The 13,439-nt window shown below is 37.9% G+C and overlaps 2 protein-coding genes across 2 annotated transcripts; both read left to right on the forward strand.

Moving 5' to 3' along the window:
* Positions 1 to 286: 286 nt before the first annotated feature.
* On the forward strand, positions 287 to 3,402 carry LOC149043944 (uncharacterized). Its single transcript, XM_089209146.1, has 5 exons — positions 287 to 488; positions 846 to 910; positions 1,006 to 1,202; positions 2,420 to 2,527; positions 3,365 to 3,402. Exons 1-5 carry the CDS (start codon positions 414 to 416, stop codon positions 3,385 to 3,387), a joined length of 468 nt encoding a protein of 155 aa, XP_089065272.1. The 5' UTR covers positions 287 to 413; the 3' UTR covers positions 3,388 to 3,402.
* Positions 3,364 to 9,887, forward strand: LOC149043945 (proto-oncogene tyrosine-protein kinase receptor Ret-like). Its single transcript, XM_089209959.1, has 11 exons — positions 3,364 to 3,383; positions 3,840 to 3,879; positions 5,172 to 5,445; positions 6,716 to 6,826; positions 6,928 to 7,118; positions 7,271 to 7,393; positions 7,515 to 7,583; positions 7,807 to 7,903; positions 8,204 to 8,300; positions 8,616 to 8,715; positions 9,287 to 9,887. Exons 3-11 carry the CDS (start codon positions 5,214 to 5,216, stop codon positions 9,350 to 9,352), a joined length of 1,086 nt encoding a protein of 361 aa, XP_089066085.1. The 5' UTR covers positions 3,364 to 3,383; positions 3,840 to 3,879; positions 5,172 to 5,213; the 3' UTR covers positions 9,353 to 9,887.
* Positions 9,888 to 13,439: the final 3,552 nt, after the last annotated feature.

Below are 13,439 nucleotides of genomic sequence, written 5' to 3' on the forward strand. Positions count from 1 at the left end.
AAATGTCAGAAAGAAACCAGACTAGTGTAGCTAAGGACCTCTTTTGATAGAAAATCATGCCCAAATTATTCTTGTAGAAGCTCCTATAGAGGTGAAAGGGCATGCTTCCCCTTGAAACTTTGAAAAATACAGTCCTTTTTGATACCAATTTGCAGTATATTAAGATTATATTCAATTGAAAATTTTCTTGGATAACCTGATTGTTACATATTTAACCCCCCAGTGAAAGCGGTTGGCTCTACATCTACATTCTAGATAATGGTATTTACTTTGCTATTTGCGGGAAATGAAATGTTAATCGTGATATGTAATGAAGTCACAAAATATCAACAAGTCTACGTTTATGTGTGTCTAATTGCAGTGTCTTTTTATTCACATGTACAGTCATAATAAAAGTACTGATTAACATAACCATGGTCATCACCAGTGAAAGTTGTATTGATGGGAAATACGACATATTGTCGTTACTGACTAGACTCAAGGAAGTGGTAACCATTTTTTTAGAGCAATATTTCTATTTATATCTTTATTTCTTTCTTATATTTCTGCCGTTGCACATCGTACAGTTAAAATTTTAGTTTTGGCTTTCGTTCGATAATGGCTGGCTATCAAAAGAAATAGAGACTTATTTTAATGAACTCAAAAATTCCAAATGAGCCTGTTAAGGACTTGCATGGGCATGCTATGAACGTTTATAAAAGAGGTTTTTCATTACAAACTGGTAATATTCTAAATTTTTTTGTCGATGAACATTCATATGTTTATCTGATTGTGTGCTGGTGTTTAAGTTGCCTGATGAACTCCTCGAACTCCTGTTCAGTTTCACTTTTCTGTTCCTTCTGTAGATGGAAGAGGCTTTTGCTTGGAGATTTGTAGGTTTCAAAAGTGTGCACTTGAAAAGTAGCATCAGGTTTGTAAATTGCCTGGATCAGCAAATGAATTATAATTTTCCGGTTTCTAAAGCACTCCATCCTCTAATGACCTACGTCTTTTGTCTTAATCAAGGTGTGAAAGTACAACTTTTTACCTTGCAATGATCTTCGATTCCAAAGCAAAAGAGCAAGATGCTATAGTCGTACTTCGTAATGCTTCCAGAGATGGGAAGCTTGGAGACTTCACCGTGAGTGCTATAAAAAGGACAAGATTGGAAATTGACTTCGAAACTGGAACTACTGAAGCAGGCACAATAACTCCACCTGGCAGTAGGTTTTAATCCTTCGATACAAACATTATAGTTGATTGGTAGCAGAAATCTTAGTCCATGATATGCTTCAATTGGAGTGGTTAATCATGGAATGAGATTTAATCACTTTCAAGCGAAACACACTCACACATTATGCACGCTGCACAAGTATGTTCAGCATCTATTTGGAACATTCTTCTTGTTTATGGTATTCATGTTGATGTACTTGGTTGTACTGATCTTTTAAAACATCATACATATACATCTTAAGGTTATTCATGTTATGAGTAATTATTGTAAATATAAGCTTCTAGATTTCTCCAGACTACTTAGTCATGCAGATTCGCATACCATAGAACTTTCCAGAACCTTTCATCAAGTCACGCATTTATTATGTAATACTTCTAAAAAGGTCTTATGTAAGCTTCTGGAATGTTCCAGAGCACTTTGTGAATATATATAAAGACTCACTTATGTAGTAGTAAGAGTAGTTGTTGTTGTCGGAGGGACGACTGTTTTGAAAGCCCTACCGAGAGAGAGTTACTGGGGAAAATTGCTCATTTCAAGGAACTTTGGCGAGAGCAGTGAGATTGTGTCAGTCGTGAGATTGTGTCAGTGGTGTGCTAGGATATAGACTGTGGTGGGCTTAATTAAGTTTATTAACGATAAGAATTGTACTGCTTCTAGAAGTCGCTCCTTGTTAAGAACATTATTCGCTGTTTAATAAAGTAGTTAAGTTTGTGAGATTGATTCTGTCGGTTAGATTATACCGTTACATTCTGTATAACACCACAACAGCTAAGGGCTGCAGGGTGGGGAAGGGATAAACCCTTGGCTAGAGTGTGATAAAAAGAAACAGCAGTTCAAACAATAACTTGCGAGGCCTTTGTTTCTTAACTGCGATCTGAGAAGTAAAGGCTAAAGCAGTATTCCCTATGGGAGGAAAAACAATTGTAGTGCAGTTTATAACAAAGAACTTTCATTTGTTTTGTTGGCTCGTGATTCAAATTGCTTTTAAAACATCTTAAAGGGTAAGTAAGGGTATGGGTGGAAAAAATACCTGTAATTTAGTTCTCATACCCAGTTAAACCCCTTCTTCCAATTAATTTGTCATGAATTAAATAAAAAGTTATGTGTAGAAAAAGGCATCATAACTAAAACGGTTAAGCGGAGGATTGCCATAATTTAGTTTGAGGAGGCATATATTTCATATGTTGTTCAACTCTTGTGTTCAAGGTGCCACAGGGATCACTGTTGGTGCAGTGGTCGGATCAATTGCCGCGCTGGCTGTTGCTGCTGGGATATTTGTCTTTTTCGTATGGAAGTGGAGAAAGAACTCAAATGGTAAGAGTAGTATTAATGCCAACTCTAGCTCCCAAGAAAAGTCGCGTAGTATCAAGCAGCTGAAAACAGTTAATGTTTGTTATAGCCTTTTTTAAAAATACGGTATGTCACTGGATTTCGAAACAGTTCTAATAAATCCCTTTAAAAAAAGATATTGGTGTCCAACACCGTTATATTATAAAAGATGTAATGAAACTTTTTAACTGAAAATGAATACTCTCTAAACTTCTAAGATTCCCTGAAACAAAGGTGGCAAATTTGCGATGAAAGAAAATTAAAGAAAATACAACTCAAATCCACTGCATATTACACCGAACAAAATTGAGTACGAGAAAGTTTCCAGATCAATTTTCAGTGTCAAGGTTTAAGTCTGTGTAGGCCAGATTACCTGATATTGCGAAATAACGCGCAACGCGCGTGAATACCATAAAATGTAGTTTGATAATTAGAAACAGTTACGTGGCACGCCGACCAGAGTATCACTGAAGCCTCTTAGTGTTTAGGTGAGGCTGGGTGAACACGGCAAATCTCCTCTATAATCTGTTGCCTTTATGAAATACACACATATCCAAAAATTCATGACCGTGATTATATGTTCTCGTTTGATCGGGTTCTATAATTCTATGATTTCAGTTATAACCCTAGACCTGGTGACCACTTTCTACTGAAACTGACCATGTGTAAAATGAAATAAATGTCAGAAAACATCATTCTGCATTGCCTTTGAATTATTTGTTACTTTCTCTAAATATATTTTTCGAGCTGGTTTTTCTTTGCTATCTTCTCACTATACGTTTTTCATGTTTTTCATACTTTTTTTCTTTTTTATCGTTCTAGAAATAATAAGAAGAGAGAGGTGAGATTTTTAGAACGATAAATTATCGTCCAATTTCATGTTTTGTTTTTGATACCAATTGTAGACTGTATGCAACTGTGAATTTCAAGCATGGATTATGATAGTTACGCCTAGAGCAGGAGCTTCATCTAAAGTCAATTTCCCAGAGCATCCGTAATGTAATGTCGTTAAGACTACTCACGAGACCTTTTGAGAATAGACTATTCAGAGATAATTATCTTTCCTTAGAGCTAGTCCACTCAATGAAAGGCACAGATGCCTGGTTGCTAATCTTTACGAAAGCTTTTTTGAGTCAGTGCAGCAGCGCAAAATGTGACATGTTGTCACTAATCCTTTCATGACTAATACTTATGGAGTGCCTAAATGTGTGCTTTCCTAGCTGAACAAATCGTCAACGTGCTTCTTCCGATTGAATTCGGATGCGACCGAAAACGTGATTTTCTTTTTTACTTTTAGGACAAACAGAGATACAATTGAGGAAATAGAGAATGTTTTTGTAAGTCGCTTGAAGATTTAACTCTTAACCTTATTGTGGTACAATACGGTATATCATTTTTTTGTCAAGAGGGCACGGTAACGAATCCTTCAATCTGATTGGTTCTTAGCGCAGTCCGGATTTTCCTACCTCTGCCGATGGACACAGTAACGCTTTCGTGGGTCGCGGAGTATATTCCCAGGTTCATTGCAATTTTTTTCATAAATGTATGTTGTATTATCGGCTGGGCAGCATTTTTAAGCACAGACTTCGATCACAATCTTAAGCCCTAAATTTATCAATAATTATTTGCTTCCTTGTTCTCAAATCAATTTGTTCGTTTGGATTACTGTTCCGAAGTTTGCATAGAAGTCTTTTAATTCACCGTTATCATTACGCAAATAGAAATGTTTTGGTTAAGCCTAAATCTTCAATTTATTTCCTTTACCTTTTACTCGCTGAGACATTGTTTAGTTTATGGAGGATCTTCCCATAATTACAAGCACCTTTGAGTTTAAGAAAAAAACGAAAATGTTATATACTAGCCTTGTTCGGTCCTTATTGGGAAAGCCTGTGCCCTCTTTCTTGACAAAGAGCTTGAGGATAACATGTCTGTACTTTGATAGAGATTGGTGATCTAAGTTTACGTCATTCTCCATTTCAATTGCGTAACTACCAAACAAAAAAACTTTTAATAACATGGCTGGAGCTTTATTCTCTTTCTTAAGTGCGATACGTTTTGTGTCTTTGAATAAAATTTACCTTGCTGACAAATTCGTTCAAATTTGATTAAATTATTTCTTACCAGCGGCGGTTTGTCTTTTATCTTCACTTATTCCGTGTTCGTATCTGTACCACCCTCGCTCTGCAATAATATTATTTTATAAATTGCTTCTCCAGTATATTGTACCACTCAGAGACGAAGCTAATACCACCACAAATCAGAACGATCATCAGTGTAATCTGTAGGAAACAGAAGAACAAAATTGAAAGTTTAATATGAGCCAGCACCTTTTTATTATTATTTTTTAATTTTTTACTATCGCACTTCCAGTAGTAACTCCCAAAGAATGGAAGATAGTGTCATAAGTGGTCATGAAATTCCTACAGGAGACAGCTGAAGAAAATTTAAAATTTAATACGAGCCAGCACATTTTATTTTTCTACTTTTATATAATTATAATGATGATATTATGCAACACATTCGCAAGAAAGCTTTGACATGAACCACGGAATGAAAAAGAAGGTAGATTTGAGAAACGTTCCACTGTAGCCCTAGTAAATGATTCCTTTTATTATTTTAAACTCAAAAGACTGAACTTGAGATGGCGGAAGCTTCTTAAAGCCACCAGTATATGGCATTGGATGAGAGGAATCGGTCACCGGCGAACTGTCCACAACCGAGCCAGTCCGTCACTGAATACATCTCTACATATTCATCACCACGCTGTTGGGAGATTCCTACAGAGCATGTGACTCTAGAAAAGGTCGTTGGTAAAGGGGCTTTTGGTCAGGTTGCCAAGGCAACAGTCATAGGCCTCCATGGGAAACCAACGAAGACACTTGTGGCTGTTAAGATGTTGAAAGGTATCAAATACTTCAAATAATAGGATTTGTTTCAGTGAAATCCCAACGGTAGCACTCTTCTGGAAAGACTCAGCCTTAGGCAGGTAGCGTCAAAAGATTAAGCCTTCTTCTCGATCCTGAAGGTAGCAAGGCAAGCCTAATCTCCCCTCCCCCCAACCCTTCCTAAATGGGGAGAGTAAGGTTCATTTAGCAGTAGTACAATCAGCAGTCAACTAAACGTGACCTCAGTTAGTTGATCAGGATCGTGAGACAATTTAAAACCAGCTATCAAACAGATCATGGAGAAATATGGACGTGATCCTCGCAGTTATGAACACTATTAATGTAGTAGTGAAAATAACGCCATGGAAAAAATTCAGGCCTGTACGGGCCTTATTTTCTCTTCTACTTAACTAGTGTTCATAACTGCGAGGATCGATTCCATAGTCAGATCGTTTCCTCAAACGTAGTTCACATGTATGATTTTCATATATTTACAGTCATTTATAGACCATGAATGAGTTGACCAGACCTGCGTAGTCGAGAAATGACACGACAAGCTTCTCACGTGGCCTCAGCATGAAACTTGCTGGTGCAGCGCCCTCTGATATCAGAAGTCGTACAATTTTCTTACAAGTTTATCAGAAGAACTATATCTTTTCTTGCAAGAACATAGCGACAGAGACATTTATTTGTAGAGAATTAAATTCTCGCCGACAATCGACACTCCTTCCTCCCACCTTTTTAAAAGTAGCAAATCTCAAAGACTGTTTTTCCGAATTCAAATTAACATAAGGGTGGTCCCTTTCAACATTAAACCTCAGCGGGAAAAGGAAAAAATGACTCTGCTACGCGTATGCCGCTCAGCAATTGTTTTGTACAAATCTTAAGCTAATTAAATTCAATATCATTAAAGTATGGTCATACTGGTATAGCAATGGAATGAGGGGTTTTGTCATTGTATTTGTCGACTGAGAATAATGTTTGAAATTTATAGAAATTTATATTTACTTGCAGAGTATTACAGTCCTAATTCAGTCCGTCTTATCGAGCTTTACACACGAGCTCCAAAGATAAACTTGTATAAGATATTTTATGACTATTACCATTTCATAACCTTGTGATTTTAGATAGGATGTTCAATCACTGAACAAAACGGAGCTCAAAGTTCGGAAGGAAATGTGTCACCTATTTTAGTTTAGCAAGTCAGAGAATATCAACTGATATTTTCTGAGGTACATTTACTGATATTGCTTGTAAAGGTAACAGCTGTCGGGTGATCATCTTGCAGATCACGCTCCTGAGTCGTACAGGAAGGACTTGTTGTCCGAACTTCGATTGATGAAGGAACTCGATGCTCATCCTCATGTTATTAAACTTCTGGGATGTGTCACGAAATCTGGTAAATATGGAAAAGTATGCCTTAATCGCCCAAACAGCCAAAACAAAGAGCAGATTTAGTGCTTAATATAAGCATATTTTTATGTTTACCATATTTTACAGGGCCATTGATGGTGCTGATTGAATACGTTCCCTATGGAGATCTACTGGGATACCTCAGAAAGAGCCGTGGATTAAATGACACTTACTTCGAAGATCCGGATATCAAACCACAAACTAATCTGACGTCAGAGCAGCTGATGAAGTTTACGTGGCAAGTTTCCGATGGAATGTCGTATTTGTCATCGATACCAGTAAGTAGGAACCCTATCTCTAGTTAGTGAAATGTTACTTTGGCATATGTTGCTGAAATCGGATATAGGTCATAACTTTTCATTCTTTTCGTTCAATTCTTCTGGACCCCCTCAATTCATTAACATTAATGATTTGATTTTATTTGTTGTAGATTATCCATCGCGACCTTGCAGCTCGTAATGTGTTAGTTGGAGAAGGAGAAACGTGCAAAGTGACAGACTTTGGTATGGCCAGAGATATCCATGAGGACAACATTTATCAACGGAAGTCTAAGGTACTAAATTAGTTCAGTTAGCTAAAGATCTGTTTACAGTCTACTATCTGTAAAGTCCGGTTTATCCTCGATCATGATCTTTTCCTTAGCTTTGCCAACGAGTTCTGTGTTTCTAATTTAGGGGCGTCTCCCTGTTAAATGGACTGCCACTGAGGCATTGCTGTACGGAAAATATTCTACAAAGAGTGATGTATGAGTACAAGGGCTTCATAAGGTCCATAGGCAAACTGGAAAAAGTTATTGGATGTCTAATGTATGTTATGCGTTGCATTTGTTTTAAATTGATGTGGAGATGTGGAGGCATCGTATTAAGAAGGGGTGGTAACACCCTTTCTGGCTGTGAGTCATAAGTAACGGCCCAGGTCTCGCTCCTATAACAAGTCTATTGTGCTTCCCACGATATTTTGCCGAAGATGTCAGTACAGAAAAGAACGTTTATTTCTGCTAATGCATCTCGTTTGTTTTACAGGTGGAGCTACGGAGTTCTCCTCTATGAGATCTTCACGATTGGTAGGTCGCAAGATTGATAACCAGACCATTAATTTTAGCGTCAACGTGTCAACAAAAGTGGCTCTTGTGTTGACACGTGGTCATGAAGTAAGAAGGGTGAACCATACTCTGAGGAATTCAGTTTTGCCTTTGTGTTTTTTACCTGCCAGGCCACCTTAGATTGCATCAGCTGCTGAACTTATTCGAAAAGAAAAAAAAACAAACAAGGAACAGTGGTGCAGGAATTATATTGTAGAAATATATTTACAAGTGTCAGGCCCTTCTTGGAAAAGTTTATTGAGAGTACCCGCTTTATTTTAGGTGGTTCACCGTATCCAGGGAAGGATGGAAAAAAAATGGCAAAGTTGCTGGAGGAGGGATACAGAATGCCTAAACCACAACATGTGGATGAGAAGTTGTATGAAAAGATTGTGTTGTTGTTGTTGTTGTTGTTGTTTTTTACGTTCCTACAGCGGTAACATTGATTTGAAAAGTTCTTCTTGTGAAAGTTGCATGTGCAGCTCAAAATTAAACCTGTTTTTCTTTCTGAATGAGCCTACTTAGGGGAAACATTGGAATGAGTCAGTGATCACGAGTTTGTCTCTTGTGGTCATTAAAGAAAGGAACAAGCTTTCCTACCTTATATTGCAATCATGATTTTGTGCCTAACAACATCCTAACTGAGGGCAGTAAGAACGAATAATGATATATCCTTGACTTCTTTGTGTTTCAGGTATGACATAGTGGCAAACTGTTGGAATGACGACCCTAACTTGAGACCATCTTTTGAAAAGCTGAGGGAAGAACTCAAAGAAATGGAAAACCAGCACAAGGTAGATTTGTGGAGCTAATTTTGATCGTTTTAAGTTCCATCTGGCTTACGCAGGGTGACCTACAAACGCAGAATATCGTCTACTTCAAGGTAGCAGATTTTGGGTATTATAGTTTATTATGAAAATTACAGAAGTTTCGAAGCTCCTTTGCCTAAGTTATGAGGTAACAATGATATACCAGGATTCCACCCAGTGTCCTTACACAAGTTCCAAAGCTTGTTCATAAAACATGGAAGGGGAGTGATGTTTTGTTTCATAGAATTCTCTGAATCCATCGATGAAGACCCAAAGTAAATGCGAATTTGTATCGAGTAAGTTCCAGTGTGGTGCTTCGAACCTTTCGTTGAGTCTTAAAAGAGGTACACTATGATATTCGTTAGCTTTTTCTTTATTTTTTTTCTGATATCGTAATTTAGAATCTACCACTGTCAAATGCATGTGATATTTGTGTGACCAAGGGGTGCTCGAGTGTTGCATGTCTCTTTTATTTTGATTATTTCCAAGTATATTCCATCATCAACATGCTCTTTACGAAGGACGAAAAGTCATTTAACCTTTATTTTTTTGGCAGGGGCTGATAAACTTAAGCAATTACGACGATCGACTCTACGTTAATGTTGACGATCTAGCTGTGTAACCGATTGCATTCTTATGGAGTGAAGGATTAAGTGATAAGTCTTGCAGCCCTAGGAGTTCGTATGCTATTTTCTCTGTGTATTTGAATTTAAAATTTCATCCTTTGTTAATACAAAGCGAGCTGTTTAACAGCGAAGGGAGGAACATTATAACTTTCATTTAGTTTTATGTGTATCTTTTAGGATTTTTATCTTGAAAAGACATGGAATTTTTTAGTGATATAAATTAAAAATAATGTTTCAGAGTAAATATTTTGGTGTAAAATGTAAAAAAAAATCGCTCCAATTGCGTATTCTTTTTTGGAAGCAAATCCAATGACAAAGTATGAAAAGATACTTAGCATAGTGAACGTTAGAGATTTACTGTGAAGAGCCCGCTCTATCGATCAGAAAATTGCGCCACTAATGTCATTTAGAGCGAAGTCTGGGGAGCCCGAATAAGCCCCCCGAATAAGCCCCAGGGAAACCGACATTCCTCTTCAAGGAAATGAACATCATTCGTTGAGGAATTTATAAGAATAATAAAGTTTTTATGACAAATTTATTTGACGGCTGTTTTTTGAATTGCACTCTAAATCGCAGGATTGTTAATGAAGGTAATGATCGGACACAGTTCTTTTCTTTTGTTATTTAAACAATTGCATTCCGCTCAAATTTTTTTACGTTAGGTTGATACATTTTCTGTGTTGTACAGCGTCGTAAAAATCAATGAATAGTGTCTGTTGGTGATCACGATAGGGCGTTGAAGTCTTAAGCGGCATCACCTGTTAGGGAATCTCATTTCCACTCTGAACAAGTCAAGGGTGAACGGGTATTCTGGTTCGTGGCAAGAAGAACTGACCAAGCAAGATAAGACTGACCGTCACCGCCCGCTTAAGATTGCATATGGAAAAATGCAACTGCATTGCAATATAGTTTAATATAGATGAAGCCGATGAGGAACGCCAATCATAAGATAGTGGTCATTTTTGCTTATGCGAAGTATCGGAGCATCAGGAATACGTCATATTCTCTCTTTTAGCGAATTAACATCAGTTTTCGGGGAATTTATCGGAAAGTTTCAGTTGAAGTTATAACTACCATGAGGCTTTAAAGTTCTGAGCGGTATTCCTTTTTTGAAATCCCATTTTCACACTGACCAAATCAGGAATGAGCGAACTTTCTGCTTTGTAGTGAGAGGAACTCGACGATAGGGATTTTTTCCCCTGCCCTTTTCGACTGTGTATAGAAAATCTAGAGCTCTGTAATACATATTAAAACGTGCCATGGGAGGAACGCCTATTGCAAGATGACTGCCGTTTTTTTCTCGTTTGTACAGCCCAAACCAAGGCCTCAGTTATTACCGAACCGCACAAACATCGTTGGCACGTTTGAAGTGTCACAAATAACGAAAGGGTTAAGTTGTACATCACACCTATGAGCTTTTACCCTCCCCTTACTTAGCATTTCAGCCCAGGCAGTGTGCGCATCCTGATTACGTTTCATTGTGGAAGCGTTATCAGAAAGTGAAAAGGCAGAAAGGGATTTTTTCCCCTGCCCTTTTCGACTGTGTATAGAAAATCTAGAGCTCTGTAATACATATTAAAACGTGCCATGGGAGGAACGCCTATTGCAAGATGACTGCCGTTTTTTTCTCGTTTGTACAGCCCAAACCAAGGCCTCAGTTATTACCGAACCGCACAAACATCGTTGGCACGTTTGAAGTGTCACAAATAACGAAAGGGTTAAGTTGTACATCACACCTATGAGCTTTTACCCTCCCCTTACTTAGCATTTCAGCCCAGGCAGTGTGCGCACCCTGATTACGTTTCATTGTGGAAGCGTTATCAGAAAGTGAAAAGGCAGAAAGCGCAGCTTTTGACAAAACAATCCTTCAAAGTTAAGCTATATCTTTTTCCTTTAACTATAGTTTATCGTAATTTGACTCACACAGAATCGGAAGAAGTATGTTCTGTTCGTATTTGTCGCGTACTCAGTTGGAATTCAAGGACAAACGAAACGTTGTTTAGTATGGAATTTGAGACCGGTTTTTCTAAGATCTAATTTGAAGCCTCTCAAACGTTTCAAAAACGCGTTCCAACGGTATTTGTGTTTTTATACGTGTTTTATACGTGTTTTTATTAGCGCTGGTGTTTGAGACCGGTTATGGCCGCTAAAAGGCCTATTATTATTGCGTTACATAACGTTACTATTTTAAGGTGATTGTATGGTAAATATACTATTGAATAAAGGACGGTTGAAGTAGAGCAATGAAAGGACTCACTTGATCTATGAATACTCTATACTGTGCAAGGCGACATCATACATTCCTCCATACATGTCCAATACACACCAATAGATTGTATTCCGATGGAAAACGTGGTTTTTCGATAGAATAGGCAAAATTCTATTCGTGACATCTTCCAACGGAAAAAAATAGTTCGGCAGGTAGAACTTAAAACTTTTTCCTGGAGTTTGTTGGCTCTAATACAGAATCTCAAAGTGAAACGTTCAGTGAAATCCGGCCGGATTGAAACTCTTAAAAACACGCGAGTTTTTTTTCACATGACAATTAGAAAACAAACTGTCTAGGGCTTGTGTTTTATGAAAGAACGACAGCCGAATTCACTGGTATATAGAGATTGCTCGGGATGAAGGCGCCGTAACACTCGGCTGCTGTGGCTGATGTGGCCTTCTACCCAACGGATCGGTAAGGATAATATAGCAAGCTCTTAGTTGTTTACTCGAAGGGCGGCCGTTGTAATTTCTGAGACTTGCTTCACTCCGATGACCGGAGATCGCCATAATGAGCTAGCCGCGATGAACCTCAGCGTGATTGCTGAGTCTCTCTGACACCGTCATGATTAGTATGAATTTTAAAAATTATGCCAGCTTGGCTATATTTTTCATCACTTCCGTTTTGTTCTGTGTTGTTTTTCACCACGAAACTATATATTCTAGAGGAGTGTTACCTGTGTTTGATTTTTATCACCTTACGTAACCTTGCAATCTAACCGTTAACCAGTCTAAGCGAGCGTGAAAGCCTTCAAAACTCGGACTGTCCATTTCGTTTTCTCTTTGAGAATTTTCGTCTCTGCTCACGTTATAATAACGTAAGTAGGGCGCCTGGCATGTTTACAAACTCTTGTTTGGTTCTTCTTTTGCTACTTGCCGGCTCGCGTGTTCCGAAATTTCACTTTCAGTTAACGAAAAAAAGCTAGAGAGAAGTCTGGGAAATGGTCGGACGTAGTACAATTTGGCAGATGGCGTGACAGCTTCAGCTCAGCTCTGTGTTTTATACTCTTTTAGAGCACGCTCTTTCAATCAATGACAGCGCGCGTCATATCCGATTTTTGTAATAATCCTCTTTAGTGCGGTAAGTTTTAAGTTGATATTGTCCTATATATGTTCTTTATTTTAGGCAAAGCCGGATGAGATTGTGCAAAAAAAAAAAAAAAAATGTCTTCTTTGTGCTCCAAACTTTGTTTAGGTAACTTTTCTCACCGGCAGAAATAACTCCTGATATATAGTTCTCAAAACTGTCATCTGGGTATCCTCTATTCTTTAAACGTATTTTGAAACTCTATACGCTTTTTATTAGACGTGGAGCCTGACGAATTCGTTCAATAAAGAGCGAAGAAGTGCAGCGCTTCTCCTTTTACAGATTCTTTATTTGCGCCTGATGGATTAAACGCTTAAAATTTCGTATATTGGAAAGTCTTTCTCTCTTTGTAGTGCGTTTGCATGTCAAAGGTCGATTCCCAATTAAATATCTTTCGTTTAGGAACAAAATTTCTGACTTTGATATTTATACAGCCATCGGCTGTGAGTGTGATTGCTGTCATGTGAGAATAGATTCTCAACAAAATTACAATTTGGATTCTTTCTGAATCTCTTCAGGTGCCTCCTTCGGAGAAATTTGTCACGAAGGAACGTCTGGAGTCGCGCAGGCCCGTCAACACATTTTAACTTTCGAAGGATCGGCAAGAAACAGTGAATCTCTATTACGTTCCACGTATTCATGCTATTCTCGCTGCCACAAAAGATGTTCACTCGACTGCCACAGGATACAAATGACTTACTTTTCTTTTACGATTATGATGCAATGTT

The sequence above is a fragment of the Pocillopora damicornis genome, chromosome 6 (genome assembly GCF_964200805.1).
Source record: "Pocillopora damicornis chromosome 6, jaPocDami1.2, whole genome shotgun sequence".
Lineage (NCBI taxonomy): Eukaryota > Metazoa > Cnidaria > Anthozoa > Scleractinia > Pocilloporidae > Pocillopora > Pocillopora damicornis.

Bases quoted from the DNA above. Each gene is read 5' to 3' on its own strand.
- LOC149043945 (XM_089209959.1), top strand. From the start codon at position 5,214: ATGGCATTGGATGAGAGGAATCGGTCACCGGCGAACTGTCCACAACCG. The intron at 6,827-6,927 runs GTAAATATGGAA...CATATTTTACAG, and splicing joins GGGATGTGTCACGAAATCTG to GGCCATTGATGGTGCTGATT. The intron at 7,394-7,514 runs GTACTAAATTAG...TTTCTAATTTAG, and splicing joins TTTATCAACGGAAGTCTAAG to GGGCGTCTCCCTGTTAAATG.
- LOC149043944 (XM_089209146.1), top strand. From the start codon at position 414: ATGGTCATCACCAGTGAAAGTTGTATTGATGGGAAATACGACATATTG. The intron at 911-1,005 runs GTTTGTAAATTG...GTCTTAATCAAG, and splicing joins CACTTGAAAAGTAGCATCAG to GTGTGAAAGTACAACTTTTT. The intron at 1,203-2,419 runs GTAGGTTTTAAT...CTTGTGTTCAAG, and splicing joins CACAATAACTCCACCTGGCA to GTGCCACAGGGATCACTGTT.